The 14,053-nt window shown below is 44.3% G+C and overlaps 1 protein-coding gene across 1 annotated transcript in view; it reads left to right on the top strand.

Annotated features, from left to right (window-relative positions):
• lpgat1 (lysophosphatidylglycerol acyltransferase 1) overlaps positions 1 to 14,053 on the top strand; it is an 86,381-nt gene that overhangs the window by 35,189 nt on the left and 37,139 nt on the right. Inside the window, exon 6 of the mRNA XM_078404778.1 lies at positions 639 to 906. Within this exon, the coding sequence (XP_078260904.1) occupies positions 639 to 906 (268 nt within the window). The remainder of the gene's footprint in view (positions 1 to 638; positions 907 to 14,053) is intronic.

Genomic DNA, 14,053 nt, shown 5'->3' with positions numbered 1-14,053 from the left:
TCTGCAGGTCCAGGGGATTTTTGCCTAACGTGATTGCCGTTTCTTGTGTGAGACCCCTGTCTCTATTTTGAGGAAGAGTGGGGAGTTATGCCAGGAGAAGTGAAAGAGAGCATTGTTATAAAAAGAGGAAAGATAAACTTGAGAATGAAGACAAAAGGGAATCAGGAACAAAAAAAGCCGAACGCTGGAAGAACTCAGTGGGTCAAGCAACATCTGCATAGACCAAAGGTACAAGTCCTGATACAGACATTTTGACCCAAAACATTGACTTACCCATTTTCCTTCTGCGACTTGGCTCACTGAGTTCTGATGGAAATATGGGAAAGGCATCAGAAAGTTCTTGATTTTAACATTGTCAATACAGATTATAATTTGGTGCTTGGAATTGGAATTTATTGGAATTTATTGGAATTTAAGACTGATTTCAATGATACAGAACTTTGAGGTGTATCCTGCGTAGCTAATACAAATAACCTCACCATCCATATGTTGTCAGTGTGTGTATTTTGCTGGTATTAAAACACTTTAAATTTTTCTGGAGGACAAATTCTTTATGTAATGGATCCAAATTGCCTCTTTTGTAACATTCCTTAACTTTCATCCATGAACTAAATTGTTTTCACTGTTGTAATTTCCAGGGTAAAGTTCATCGTGACAAGCAGCTGGTTCTACTTCGACAGCACTTAGAAAAATACTATAGGAGTCGGGGTCGGAAGTGGATTGTATTATTTCCTGAAGGAGGGTTCCTGAGAAAGCGGCGAGAAACTAGCCAGTTATTTGCAAAGAAAAATAACTTGCCGTTTCTAAAACACGTCACGCTGCCCCGACAAGGGGCTACTGAAGTGATCTTGAAAACCTTGTGTGCGCAGCATGAAAATGGAGCGATCGGGGATGCTAATGGAGCAGGTGAGTGTCAAACTCATGAAGGTAGTTTGATGGGAAGACTTACTCTGACTATCAGCTGAGTTTCATGGCATGATTGGCTGATATTTCAAATAGGGTATCTTACTGGTCAAACTAAACTTCTTCAATGTTTAAAAATTGTTTTTACAATGTAGGCTTTAATGTTCCCGATGTTAAGGGCACTTTACAGAGAGAAGATTTCAACCATGTTAGATGACCTATCGAGGTATATCTTTAAATTTATTGAGTGGATTTTTTTTCCTTTTGTCGTATTTCAGTAAGGAGAAGGAGGAGTTATTGGTTCAGTAACTGGTTACTTGTTCAGTAACATAACACTGGGTAATTTGTCCAGAAGTCGGCCAAATTAGGGTGTAGCGGTAGTGTTAGAAACGTAGAAAATAGGTGCAGGAGTAGGCCATTCAGCCCTTCGAGCCAGCACCACCATTCAATAAGATCATGGCTGATCATCCAGAATCAGTACCCTGTTCTGCTGTCTCCCCATATCCCTTGATTCTGTTAGCCCAAAGAGCTATATCTAACTCTCTTGAATACATCCAGTGAATTGGCCTCCACTGCCTTCTGTTGCAGAGAATTCCACAGATTCATAACTCTCTGGATGAAAAGGTTTTTCCTCATCTCAGTTCTAAATGGCCTACCCCTTATTCTTAAACTGTGACTTCTGGTTCTGAACTCCCCCAACATCGGGAACATTTTTCCTGCATCTAGCCTGTCCAATCCCTATAGAAGTTTATATGTTTCTGTAAGATCCCTTCTAAATTCTAAATTCCTTCTAAATTCCAGTGAATATAAACCCAGTCGAACCATTCTTTCATCATGTGTCAATCCCGCCATCCCGGGAATTAACCTGGTGAACTTATGCTGCACTCCCTCAATAGCAAGAATGTCCTTCCTCAAATTAGGAGACCAAAACTGCACACAATACTCCAGGTGTGGTCTCACCAGGGCCCTGATGAACTGCAGTAGGGCCTCCTTGCTCTTATACTCAAATCCTCTCGCCATGAAGGCCAACATGCCATTAGCTTTCTTCACTGCCTGCTTTTTCAATGTTCTATAGATTCAGGATCAGTTCCTGTGGATTGGAGAATAGCAAATGTTATCCCACTTTTTAAGAAAGGAGGGAGAGAGAAAACGGGTAATTATAGACCAGTTAGTCTGACATCAGTGGTGGGGAAAATGCTGGAGTCAATTATAAAAGACGAAATTGCTGAGCATTTGGATAGCAGTAACGGGATCGTTCCGAGTCAGCATGGATTTACGAAGGGGAAATCATGCTTGACAAATCTACTGGAATTTTTTGAGGATGTAACTAGGAAAATTGACAAGGGAGAGTCAGTGGATGTGGTGTACCTCGACTTTCAGAAAGCCTTCGACAAGGTCCCACATAGGAGATTAGTGGGCAAAATTAGGGCACATGGTATTGGGGGTAGGGTACTGACATGGATAGAAAATTGGTTAACAGACAGAAAGCAAAGAGTGGGGATAAATGGGTCCCTTTCGGAATGGCAGGCAGTGACCAGTGGGGTACCGCAAGGTTCGGTGCTGGGACCCCAGCTATTTACGATATACATTAATGACTTAGACGAAGGGATTAAAAGTACCATTAGCAAATTTGCAGATGATACTAAGTTGGGGGGTAGTGTGAATTGTGAGGAAGATGCAATAAGGCTGCAGGGTGACCTGGACAGGTTGTGTGAGTGGGCGGATACATGGCAGATGCAGTTTAATGTAGATAAGTGTGAGGTTATTCACTTTGGAAGTAAGAATAGAAAGGCAGATTATTATCTGAATGGTGTCAAGTTAGGAGGAGGGGGAGTTCAACGAGACCTGGGTGTCCTAGTGCATCAGTCAATGAAAGGAAGCATGCAGGTTCAGCAGGCAGTGAAGAAAGCCAATGGAATGTTGGCCTTCGTAACAAGAGGAGTTGAGTATAGGAGCAAAGAGGTCCTTCTACAGTTGTACCGGGCCCTGGTGAGACCGCACCTGGAGTACTGTGTGCAGTTTTGGTCTCCAAATTTGAGGAAGGATATTCTTGCTATTGAGGGCGTGCAGCGTAGGTTCACTAGATTAATTCCCGGAATGGCGGGACTGTCGTATGTTGAAAGGCTGGAGCGATTGGGCTTGTATACACTGGAATTTAGAAGGATGAGGGGGGATCTTATTGAAACATATAAGATAATTAGGGGATTGGACACATTAGAGGCAGATAACATGTTCCCAATGTTGGGGGAGTCCAGAACAAGGGGCCACAGTTTGAGAATAAGGGGTAGGCCATTTAGAACGGAGATGAGGAAGAACTTTTTCAGTCAGAGGGTGGTGAAGGTGTGGAATTCTCTGCCTCAGAAGGCAGTGGAGGCCAGTTCGTTGGATGCTTTCAAGAGAGAGCTGGATAGAGCTCTTAAGGATAGCGGAGTGAGGGGGTATGGGGAGAAGGCAGGAACGGGGTACTGATTGATAGTGATCAGCCATGATCGCATTGAATGGCGGTGCTGGCTCGAAGGGCTGAATGGCCTACTCCTGCACCTATTGTCTATTGTCTATTGTCTATTGTTTATCTGCATGCTTACTTTCAGTGACTGATGTACAAGGACACCTACGCCTCGTTGCAACTCTCCTTTTCCTAATCTGACACCATTCAGATAATAGTCTACCTTCTTGTTCTTCTCACCAAAGTGGATAACATCACATTTATCCACATTCTACTGCATCTGCCATGCATCTGCCCACTCACACAACCTATCCAAGTCACCCTGCAGCCTCACAGCATCCTCCTCGCAGCTCACACTGCCATCCAGCTTTGTGTGATCCGCAAACTTGGAGATGTTTCATTTAATTCCTTTGTCTAAATCGTTAATATATATTGTAAATAACTGGGGTCCCAGCACTGAGCCTTGCGGCACCCCACTAGTCACTGCCTGCCATTCTGAAAAGGACCCGTTAGTTCCTACTCTTTGCTTCCTGTCTGCCAACCAGTTCTCTGTCCATGTCAATACCCTAACCCCAATACCATGTGCTCTAATTTTGCACACTAATCTTTTGTGTGGTTCCTTGTCAAAGGCTTTTTGAAAGTCCGAAAGTCCAGATGCATCACATCCGCTGGCTCTCCGTTATCCATTCTACTTGTTACATCCTCAAAACATTCCAGAAGATTAATCAAGCATGATTTCCCTTTCATAAATCCATGCTGACTTTCACCGATCCTGTCACTGTTTTCCAAATGCGCTGCTATTATATCTTTAATAATGGACTCAAGCATCTTCCCCACTACCGATGTCAAGATAACTGGTCTATAATTCTGTTTTCTCATTCCCTCCTTTCTTAAAAAGTGGGGTTACATTAGCTACCCTCCAGTCCACAGGAACTGATCCAGAGTTGAGAGAACATCGGAAAATGATCACCAATGCATCCACGATATCTAGGGTCACCTCCTTGAGTACTCTGGGATGCAGACCATCAGGCCTTGGGAATTTATCTGCCTTCAGTCCCAACAATTTACCCAAAAACAATTCATGACTAATGAGAATTTCCTTCAGTTCCTCCGTCAAGCTAGATCCTCGGTCCCCTAGTATTTCTAGGAGATTGTTTGTGTCTTCCATAATGAAGACAGAACCAAAGTACTTGTTTAACTGGTCTGCCATTTTCTTGTTTCCCATTATAAATTCACCTGTTTCTGACTGTAAGGGACCTACATTTGTCTTTATTAATCTTTTCCTCTTAATAATAATAATAATGCATTTTATTTATATAGCGCTTTTCATATACTCAAAGACGCTTTACATAGATTTTGAGAACATAGGGAAATGAATAAATAGATAAATAAGTAAATAAATAAATGAACAGAGAAAGGAGACAGAAGGTGAGGTGACTTTCAGTGGTTGAAGGCAGTACTGAACAGGTGAGACTTCAGCGATGTTTTGAAGGTGGTGAGTGTGGAGGAGTCTCTAACGGTTTGGGGTAGTGAGTTCCATAGGGTGGGAGCAGCGATGGAGAAAGCCCTGTCCCCCCAGGATCTGAGTTTGGTCCGGATGTGGGGGGATAGGAGATTGGCAGCGGCAGAGCGGAGGGTGCAGATGGGAGTGTGCCTGTGGAAGAGGTCGGTCAGGTAGGATGGGGCCAGGTTATGGAGGGCTTTGTAGGTTATGAGGAGGATTTTGTACTGGATTCTCTGGGGGATGGGGAGCCAGTGGAGTTTATAAAGGACGGGGGTGATATGGTCACGGATCGAGGTGTGTGTGAGTAGACGGGCAGCGGAGTTTTGAATGTATTGAAATTTATTGATGATTTTTGAGGTTGCGCCATAGAGGAGGCTGTTGCAGTAGTCCAGACGGGAGGTGATGAAGACGTGGATGAGGGTTTCTGCAGCTGTGGAGGAGAGGGATGGACGGAGACGGGCAATGTTTTTGACATATCTATAGAAGGTTTTACATTTTACAGTCAGTTTTTATATTCCCCGCAAGCTTTCTTTCATGCTCTATTTCCCCCCTCTTAATTAACCCCTGTGTCCACCTCTGTTGAATTCTAAATTTCTCCCAGTCCTCCGGTTTGCTGCTTCCTCTGGCCAATTTATATGCCTCTTCCTTGGATTTAACACTATCCCAAATTTCTCTCATTAGCCACGGTTGAGCTGCCTTCCCTGTTTTATTTTTACGCCAGACAGGGATGAACAATTGTTGTAATTCATCCATGCGATCTTTAAGTCTTTGCCATTGCATATCCGAGTTGCTGCCTTACAATGCTTGCAGCGCCAGAGACCCGGGTTCAGTCCCAACCACAGGTGCTGTCTGTATGGAGTTTGTATGTTCTCCCCGTTGGCTGCAGTTAAAAAAATTAAGAAGGGAGAGGTTGTTGAACTGTCAATCTTCTACAAGAATAGGGCTTGGCTGTTTATAAATTGCTAAAAAGAATGCAAGTCTTGGGTAATTAGGAATAGGATTAGATGACGGATTAGGGAGCATGGCAGCTCTTTGCATGCTGATCCCAGAAGAGGATCTGTCATCATTCCCTGCAATTGTTCCATCCTTAAATCTCTACTCTTGTATATAGTTTGATTGTATTCATGTATGGAATGATTTGACTGGATAGCAAGCAAAACAATTTTTTTTCATTGTATTTTTGTACTTGTTACAGTAATATACCAATATCAAGTCACTGCAAACTCTTTTTAGCCAGCTTGGCTTAAACTGGTTATTTCCCAGTTGTCAGTGGATTGGACATTTTCAAGGGAAAGGTCTTTATCCAACTGTTTCTTGGAATACATTTGAATTCCTAAGTTCACCTCCTCCCCTGCTAAGGCATCTTGGCATCCCCAAGCTCTCTAAACTTTTAGACTTCAGGCCCTTTGGCCCACCGAGTCTACGCCAACCAGCAATCACCCCATGCACTAGCACTATCCTACGTACTAGGCACAATTTTACAACTTGCTGAAGCCAATTAACCGACAAACCTGTGTGTCTGGAGTATGAGAGGAAACTGGAGCACAAGGAGAAAACCCACGTGGTCACAAGGAGATGGTACAAACTCCGTCCAGACAGCACCCGTAGTCAGGATCGATCCCGGGTCTCTGGCGTTGTAAGGCAGCAACTCTACCGCTGCGCCACTGGACATTTGTATGGGTCTCAATTATAGCCGCTTCAGACTGTTGCTCCGCAAAGCTTGTCGGATTGATATCTGCTGAGGATTCTGTTCCTTGCTGTGTATTTAAAACTTCATTACACCTGGATTTCCAGTCTGAATGTTTGCTTCTCCTCTCACCAGACTGACCACCAGTAGTGGCTCCTCGGGCAGTACCAAGCAGAATGGTGTGAAAAAGCATAATTTTACTCAGTTTATAAATAATGAACTGATAAAGGAAACAGAGAACAATAGGTTAATCCACTAAATAAAGAGTCAGCTCCGCAGACTCCTGTCTACAGAAGTTCTCTGACGACTCTGCCATCGTCGGCCTCATCACGGGCGACAAGGACAGGCCGTACAGAGAACTGATCAAGGAGTTTGTGGACTGGTGCCAGCGGAACTGCCTCCGGATCAACGCGGGGAAAACCAGGGAGATGGTGGTGGATTTCCGTAGGCGCAGCCAGGTCCCCCCGACACCGGTGAACATCCAGGGAATGGACATCGAGAGGGTGGATTCTTATAAGTACCTGAGTGTCTACCTCAACAATAAACTGGACTGGACTGAAAACACCGAGGCGCTATACAGAAAGGGCCAGAGCAGACTTTATTTGCTAAGGAGACTCAGGTCCTTTGGAGTGCAGGGGGCACTCCTGAGGACCTTCTACAACACGGTGGCGGCATCGGCCATTTTCTACGGAGTGATCTGCTGGAGCAGCAGCATCTCAGCGGCGGAAGGGAAGAAACTCGACAAGCTGGTCAGGAAGGCCAGCTCTGTCCTGGGTTGCCCCCTCGACTCAGTGCAGGTGGTGGGAGAGAGGAGGATGATGGCAAAACTAACATCGCTGCTGGACAACGACTCCCACCCAATTCAGGACACTGTCACTGCACTGAGTAGCTCCTTCAGTGACAGACTCCTTCACCCCAAGTGCGTGAAGGAGAGATATAGGAGGTCCTTTCTTCCTGCTGCTGTGAGACTGCACAACCAGCACTGCTCCCAGCAGACGAGTCAACAATAACAGCTAAGAACACACAGAAAACTGATGACAATTTATGTATCTTTTATTTATAATGAATGATCTCTTGCTCTCTTGCTATCCACTTTGCTGCTGTAACACTGTAAATTTCCCCGGTGTGGGACGAATAAAGGAATATATTATTATTAAATGGACCCCCTTTGTGTTTTGGTTCCAAATTGATGCTTGCTGCGCACAGACTGACATCTTATGCACTGCTTTTAGTAAGAATTAAGTTGGTTTAGTTTTACCGGGTGGATGCATATATTCCATTAGACAAACAACAATGTCTACCAAAATAAGTCATGATGTAACTTTATAGGACTTTGGTTAGGCTGCATTTGAAGTATTGCTGAAGTTCTGGTTGCCCCATTACAGGAAGGATGTAGAGGCTTTGGAAAGGATGCAGAGGAAGTTTACCAGAATGATGCCTGAATTACAGGGCATTAGCTACAGGGGGAGGTTGGACAGACTTAGATTATTTCCTCTGGAATGCTGGAGATTGTGGGAAGACCTGGTAGAAGTAAATGAAATTATGAGAGGCATAGATAAAGTAAACAATCAGAATCTTTTTCCCAGGATAGAAAAATCAAATACTGGAGGGCACAACTGTAAGATGAGGGGGAAAAAAGTGTAAAGGAGATCTGTGGAGCAAGATTGTTTAAAACAGGGTGGTGAGTGCTTGGAACTTGCTGCCGGGGATGGTGGTTGAGGCAGATATGATAGTGGCATTTAAGAGACTTTTGGTTAGGCATATGGATATGGAGGGATATGGATTATGTGCAGGTAGATAAGATTTAGATTTAGATTCTACAGCGCGGAAACAGGCCCTTTCGGCCCACCAAGTCCGCGCCGCCCAGTGATCCCCGCACATTAACACTATCCTACACATACCAGGGACAATTTTTACATTTACCCAGTCAATTAACCTACAAACCTGCACGTCTTTGGAGTGATGGCCTTGACATCATGTTCAGCACAGACATTGTGGGCCAAAGAGCCTGTTCTTCAGCTATACTGTTCTATCTAATGTGCATCGAGTAGGATTTGTGTGAGAGAGACAACTGAGGCTGTTTACTCTTCAAAGTTATAACTATTTATTTATTGAGTGGATTAACCTATTCTCTGTTTCCTTTATCAGTTCATTTTTTTGTAAACAGTAAAATTATGCTTTTTCAGACCATTCTCTTTGTTTCTTGGACCTGAATTTAAATTTGAGCTCATGGGCGAATGTCTCAATTTCAACTGGTTGGGAACAACCACTTTTGAAATTAGTTATCGTTCCTGAATTTATTTGTGATGTGGCTAAGATTTCAATATTCCCTCTCCTTGTCGGCCCAATAAAGTAGTGATGAGGACCTTGTCCTCTGCCTAATTTCTCATTGAAAACTGCTCAAAGAGAAACTTTGTGGGTAAATGCTCTTTTTCATATTTGAAAGCCTGCAAAAAATGACTAAACATCTGCATTATGCCAAAGTGGTTTAGATTGAACCACCCCATGTGAAAGTAGAAGTCAAGCACTGTTCCTTTTTATTTAGGATTAACAGACATGAAAGCACCTGCCTACAAGTGGACATTTTAGTGTAGATAATTTGTGAACACGTCACCCCTCCAGTGTTCTTCAATAAATGTCAGGCACGATGTCATCTTGATGAAGGAGGCATCGTTGAAGAGGTGCGGTCCTGTCGGTTAAGGGATGGCTATAAGGGGAAAGTACCAGCAGTGCAGTTCACGTGGTTTCTGACAGCAGTTGACTGTACAACCTTGTGTTGAATTTAAAGCAGGCGCACAGCATTGTGTTGACTCGTAACGCACAGCAGCAGAACCTGTGGGGCAGATGGTGTCGGAATAGACATGGTTAGAATAGGCATGTGAATTTTCCACGGATTTACGCGTTTTTTAAATACATTTTCCGCGCTTTTTGCATGATTTCCGCGTTTTTCATTTTGCCAAAATCGCGTTTACCAACGGAGAAATTGGATCAGAAAAAAAAGAAAAGAAACGATGTATAGACTTGTAATGAACACTAGGGTTCCGCGAGAAATCCCCTGAAGTCTCCCCGAAAATGTGGCACCTAGGCTGGGCAAGGCAGCCAATCTCGACCTCATCGGGACTTCCACGGCCGATTGGTGGGTTGAATTTGCAACCTGCAGCCGGGGCTCTGGAACTCCAGCCCAGCTGGGGCCAGCACATCTATCCCCATAACCGACTTCCTTGGTCGGCTGGATAAACCAGCAAAGCTCCAGAACAAAGAGTGCCAGAAAATCAGTGGTGGGACTGTAATGAGTTAATATTAAATTTTTAAGTACAAGATTATGTAACTAAATTAATAAAAATAATAAAAATGGTATTAGTATTAGTATTAGTCTCCAAAGACGTACAGGTATGTAGGTTAATTGGCTGGGTAAATGTAAAAATTGTCCCTAGTGGGTGTAGGATAGTGTTAATGTACGGGGATCGCTGGGCGGCACGGACTTGGTGGGCCGAAAAGGCCTGTTTCCGGCTGTATATATATGATATGATGATGATATGATAGTATACAGTGACATATTCACATTATTTTGTAATGTCCGTTTTAACTTTGAAATGCACTAAAAGAGGCTTGAAACGGGTCATTTTCTGTGTAATATTTCCCCAAAAATCCGATTTTTTGGCCCCCGCTATACACCTTGCGCAAGCACTCTGTTCTTTTCCTCTTTTTTTACCTCACTCACTTGCCTGTTAGAAAGAGAACCTAGCCAGCTACTGATATATTACAGGGCCTGTCCCACTTAGGCGATTTTCTTTAGGCGGTTGTCAGCGAATGTCATAGTCGCAGCAGGTCGCCGAAAAACCGGCAACTGGACTCCCCCTACGACAATGTCTACGACAAGCTACAACAACCTACCACGAAGTCGACGGCAAGCTACAGACAACCGGCGACCCAATCGTCGCGACTAGGATGTCCACCTACGACAACCTACGACGACACCTATGACAACCTACGACCACACAGGCAACAATCTACGCCAACCAAAGTCCACCCGCGACAAGCTACGACCCTGTCGGCGACAACTGAAGACAATTCACGTCATTTTGGCCTCCAAAACAATGGAATCACCCAGTTTCCCAATAAAAGGGGATGTAGGGTAGGGTTTCCAATCATTCTGCATCATGACTACCATGGAGCAACATCAGAGGGCATTGCTCTCACAAGAAGAAGCCCTGCTGCTTGCGGTGGCCCTCATGATCAGCAAGGCAGAAGGACAAGAAGAATGGGGAAGAAGCCCAAGAAGAGGTCTGTGTGGTTGAAGCCCTTGTCCCTGAAGAGACCCAGGTTGGGCCAGTATGACAACCTGATGACTGAGCTCCAGCAAGAAGATGGGGCTGCCTTCATAAACTTCACTAGGCTCCCCACTGAGCTGTTTCACGAGCTGAAGACACGGGTGGGCCCTTATCTGGTGAAAAAGCCATCTCTGCACTTACTACAACTCCGAACTGGGCAGTGTATCATGAGGAAGCCACTGGAACCAGGCCTGCGCCTAGCCATCACCCTCCGCTGCCTGGCATCAGGATACTCCTACAAGAGCCTCTCCTACAGCTTTCTTGTGGCCCACAACACCATCAGCAAGATTGTCCGAGAGACCTGTGAGGCCATCATCCATGCTTATGAAGATGAAGTCATGGACTGCCCTTGGACACCAGATGAGTGGAAGAGAGTGGCGCAGGGCTTTGATACCAGATGGAACTTCCAGAACACATGTGGGGAAGTGGATAGCAAGCATGTGGTCATCAGGTGCCCACCCAATGGAGGTTCCATGTACTTCAACTGCGAGAAGTTCCATTTCATTGTAATGGCTGTGGTGGATGCAAACTACAACTTCCTGTTTGTGGATGTGGGCACAGCCTGGCAGTGTCGCAGATTGTGGAATCTGGAGAGAGACCTCCCTTGGGGAAGCACTGGAAGGAAGAGCAGGCTTTCCTGATCCAGAGCCAGGAGAAGACACCCCTGGCATCCCATACACCCTGGTTGGTGATGACACCTTCCCACTCAGGTCATGGATGATGAAGCCATACCCTCACAGGCAGATGTCAAGGGAGCAGAGGATCTTCAACTACAGGCTATCCAGGGCTAGGAGGGTGGTGGAAAACGCCTTTGGCATCCTCGCCAGCAGATTCGGATGCTTGCTGACTACGATGGACCAGGACCCAAGATTGTGGAGACCATTGTCTACGCAGCATGTGTCCTCCACAACCTGATCCGTACCAGAAGTGCAGCTGCAGCAGCCATGGTGGAGGGTGAGTGAGTGGACAACCAGACAGACAACATCACACCAGGCTCGTGGAGAACTGGAGGACAGGCTGCACCGATGGTGGGACTGGAGATATTGCCAGGAAACACCTCCAACAAGAGAGCCAAGGACCAGAGAGACCATCTCTGCACTTACTACAACTCCGAACTGGGCAGTGTACCATGGCAGCACGACATGATCTGAAGACCAGCAGCACAAGCAGAAGTCCACCACTCCAGGAAGAGAGCCCACAACAGACCACAAGAAAAGCCCCTTTTCAGGGCTAGCCACATCCTCTCAAAAGAGTTTGCCTTTCAATGCAGTGCAATGCTTGTGTTTGTGTTTGTTTCATTGATCAAAATGTATGAAATTAAAATATTTGAAAGTGATGCCATGACACACTACTCTGAAATACAATATCTTCATACATCAATGAAATTCACTGTTCAGCACCGGCAACAACCTACGTCACCTGGCGACAACCTACGATAGCACCTACGTCAGGAGACGTCAAGCTACACTCATTGGCGTCAAACCCACTGTCGCCGAAAAATGTTCAATATTCTGAAAATCCAGCGGCGACCAGAAAGACGCTACGACTGTTTGGGCGACTGAGACTACTCACGACCGTACAGGCGACACCCTGGCGACCATGTAGCGACAGCCTAGTTGCCTGTAGTCGCCTAAAAAATCGCATAAGTGGGACAGGGGTTTAAATCTGTGATATACACAAAAATCTGGAGTAACTCAGCGGGACAGGCAGCATCTCTGGAGAAAAGGAATGGGTGACATTTTGGGTTGAGACCCTTCTTCAGACTGGCAGAATTTGCAGTCTGAAGAAGGGTTTTGACCCGAAACGTCACCCATTCCTCCAGAGATGCCGCTGAGATACTCCAGATTTTTGTTTATTCTTTGGTTTAAACCAACATCTGCAGTTCCTTTCGACACATATTAAATCTGTGAATAGTTTCTTTTCTGATCAGTGCCTAAAACGTTCTCATTTTCTTTTTTGTAGTTTATGTTATTGTGAATAATCTCAAATGTTTAAAAAAAAAATAATATAGATTTTTATGTAAAAAAGAGTGGGCCCCTTCTGCAGATCAGGCTGTTCGTTTCCTCAGCCTCATTGCTAATTGAACCTCACAACTGTGTCTTATTTAAGTGTTCTAATGGTGTTCAGGCCAACAACTTCCGTCCTCCATAAAATGCAATAGTGCCTCACTTTGAGACTTTACCCATTCCTTTCCCTAACTCATAACTGTATTTCCATTAATCAATGTGTCATTGAACTCACATTTTCAAAGGGTCAATAAATCAAGTTTTTTGCAACCAACTCTCTACCCCCACATTGGGCTTGATTTCGAAATTGGTTCTCTATGAAACACTGGTTTCATGATTTTAGCACTTATCATATGTTTATATGAATAAAGCTGGTGAACAAATGCAACTTGAATGTGGCTTATCTCAAATAAAGTTTACACAGTTCATTGTCAGATAATCCAGAAAAAAAGCTTTGCTGATATAAAGTACATTTCTTCATATTCTGAAGCTAGCAATGACTTCCCCTGGTTGATTTTAGTATTTTATCCCAGAGAGCAGCCATCTGTTTTCTTTCCTTTCTGTGGATATCAGAATTAACAATGAAAACTTGGTTAAATAATGAAACAGCTGTAAAAGAAAATCTGTTCAACTCTGGTTTATGACCCCAACGTTCGATGAGCGAATTCAAATACTTTGTTACTAACATCCTTGTTGAGTGATTTGGTCCCGGGACCTGTCTTCAGTTCCTGTTTGCACATCCCTTTGTATTATAATTGTATTTTATAGCTTTGCGGCATGGACACATTTAGTCGTGCCAGATTGCTGCTACACTGAATTTTTGGTACGGTTCTATATTCTGGACTTTGGTACACGTGAGAGTGGTTTAAGTCGTGTGTTATAGCTGATGGGTGATCTCATATTAAAGATAAGCAATGATGTTGAAAGATCACTAATTCGCAATTAGTCACAGTATTCAAGTGTGTGTGTTTAGGTTGTTGCTCTCTCCAGTTTCACAACAAAGTAAGCTCGATGATCTTGTTTACCCCTGCATTTGCTTGCTCTCCATTCATCCAGAAATGATCTCCAATAATCAAAGCTCAAGCAAGGGTCAATAAGTAGCAAGTAATGTCCGTGCATCAGGAGTACCAAACCATGACCATTTCCAACAGGAGTGTGTCTACCTATTCATCGTCA

The sequence above is a fragment of the Rhinoraja longicauda genome, chromosome 9, assembly GCF_053455715.1.
Source record: "Rhinoraja longicauda isolate Sanriku21f chromosome 9, sRhiLon1.1, whole genome shotgun sequence".
NCBI classification, from domain to species: Eukaryota; Metazoa; Chordata; class Chondrichthyes; order Rajiformes; family Arhynchobatidae; genus Rhinoraja; species Rhinoraja longicauda.
Note: the sequence above shows the minus strand (reverse complement) of the source record. Positions and strands in the feature narration are given on the sequence as shown.